Here is a 623-nt window from a genome sequence, read left to right on the forward strand (position 1 = left end):
TGCAGCACGGTGCTGAGTGGTGCTGTGCAGCACCGTGCCGTGCCATGCAGTGCCATGAGCTGCCAGTCAGTGCCCCGTGGTGCTGCGTGGCACAGCGTGGTGCAGTGCAGTGCGGTGCGGTTCCATCCGTTGCAGTGCAGTGCCACTCGGTGCCGTGTGGTGCTGCGTGGTGCAGTGCAGTGCCACTCGGTGCTGTGCAGTGTGGGGCATCCAGCTGGGGCAGCGCAGATCCTGCCCGGGGCTCTTTCCCCACGGGGTGTGGGTGCTGGTGCCACCGTTGGTGCTGGCACAGCGAGCAGGATCACGCTGCTCACATCCCCGCCACCGGGGCAGTCGGGGTCCCCCCGCGCCCCCACGTTGCTTCCCCTGTCCTGCAGAAGAGGAGCCGTGGGGCGAGTGGTCCCCGTGGGGGCCCTGCAGCGTCTCCTGCGGCGGGGGGGAGCAGCTCCGCCGGCGGGATTGCCCCCCCCCGGGGGGGTGCCCAGGGCTGGCCCTGCAGAGCAAGACCTGCAACACCCACGTGTGTCGGGGTGAGTGCCGGGCCCTGCCCCAGCACCTTGCACTGCCCTGGGGTGGCACGGGGTCCTTGGGGTGGCATTAATTGGAAGGGGTGGCATGGGGTG

The 623-nt window shown here is 70.1% G+C and overlaps 1 protein-coding gene across 1 annotated transcript in view; it reads left to right on the plus strand.

Moving 5' to 3' along the window:
• Positions 1 to 377: 377 nt before the first annotated feature.
• The window catches only part of LOC118157011 (SCO-spondin-like), a gene marked incomplete at its 5' end in the record, with an annotated part of 4,627 nt that continues 4,381 nt past the window's right edge, over positions 378 to 623 (plus strand). Inside the window, one exon of the mRNA XM_035311266.1 lies at positions 378 to 530. Within this exon, the coding sequence (XP_035167157.1) occupies positions 378 to 530 (153 nt within the window). The remainder of the gene's footprint in view (positions 531 to 623) is intronic.

The sequence above is a fragment of the Oxyura jamaicensis genome, assembly GCF_011077185.1.
Source record: "Oxyura jamaicensis isolate SHBP4307 breed ruddy duck chromosome 2 unlocalized genomic scaffold, BPBGC_Ojam_1.0 oxy2_random_OJ71432, whole genome shotgun sequence".
NCBI lineage: Eukaryota > Metazoa > Chordata > Aves > Anseriformes > Anatidae > Oxyura > Oxyura jamaicensis.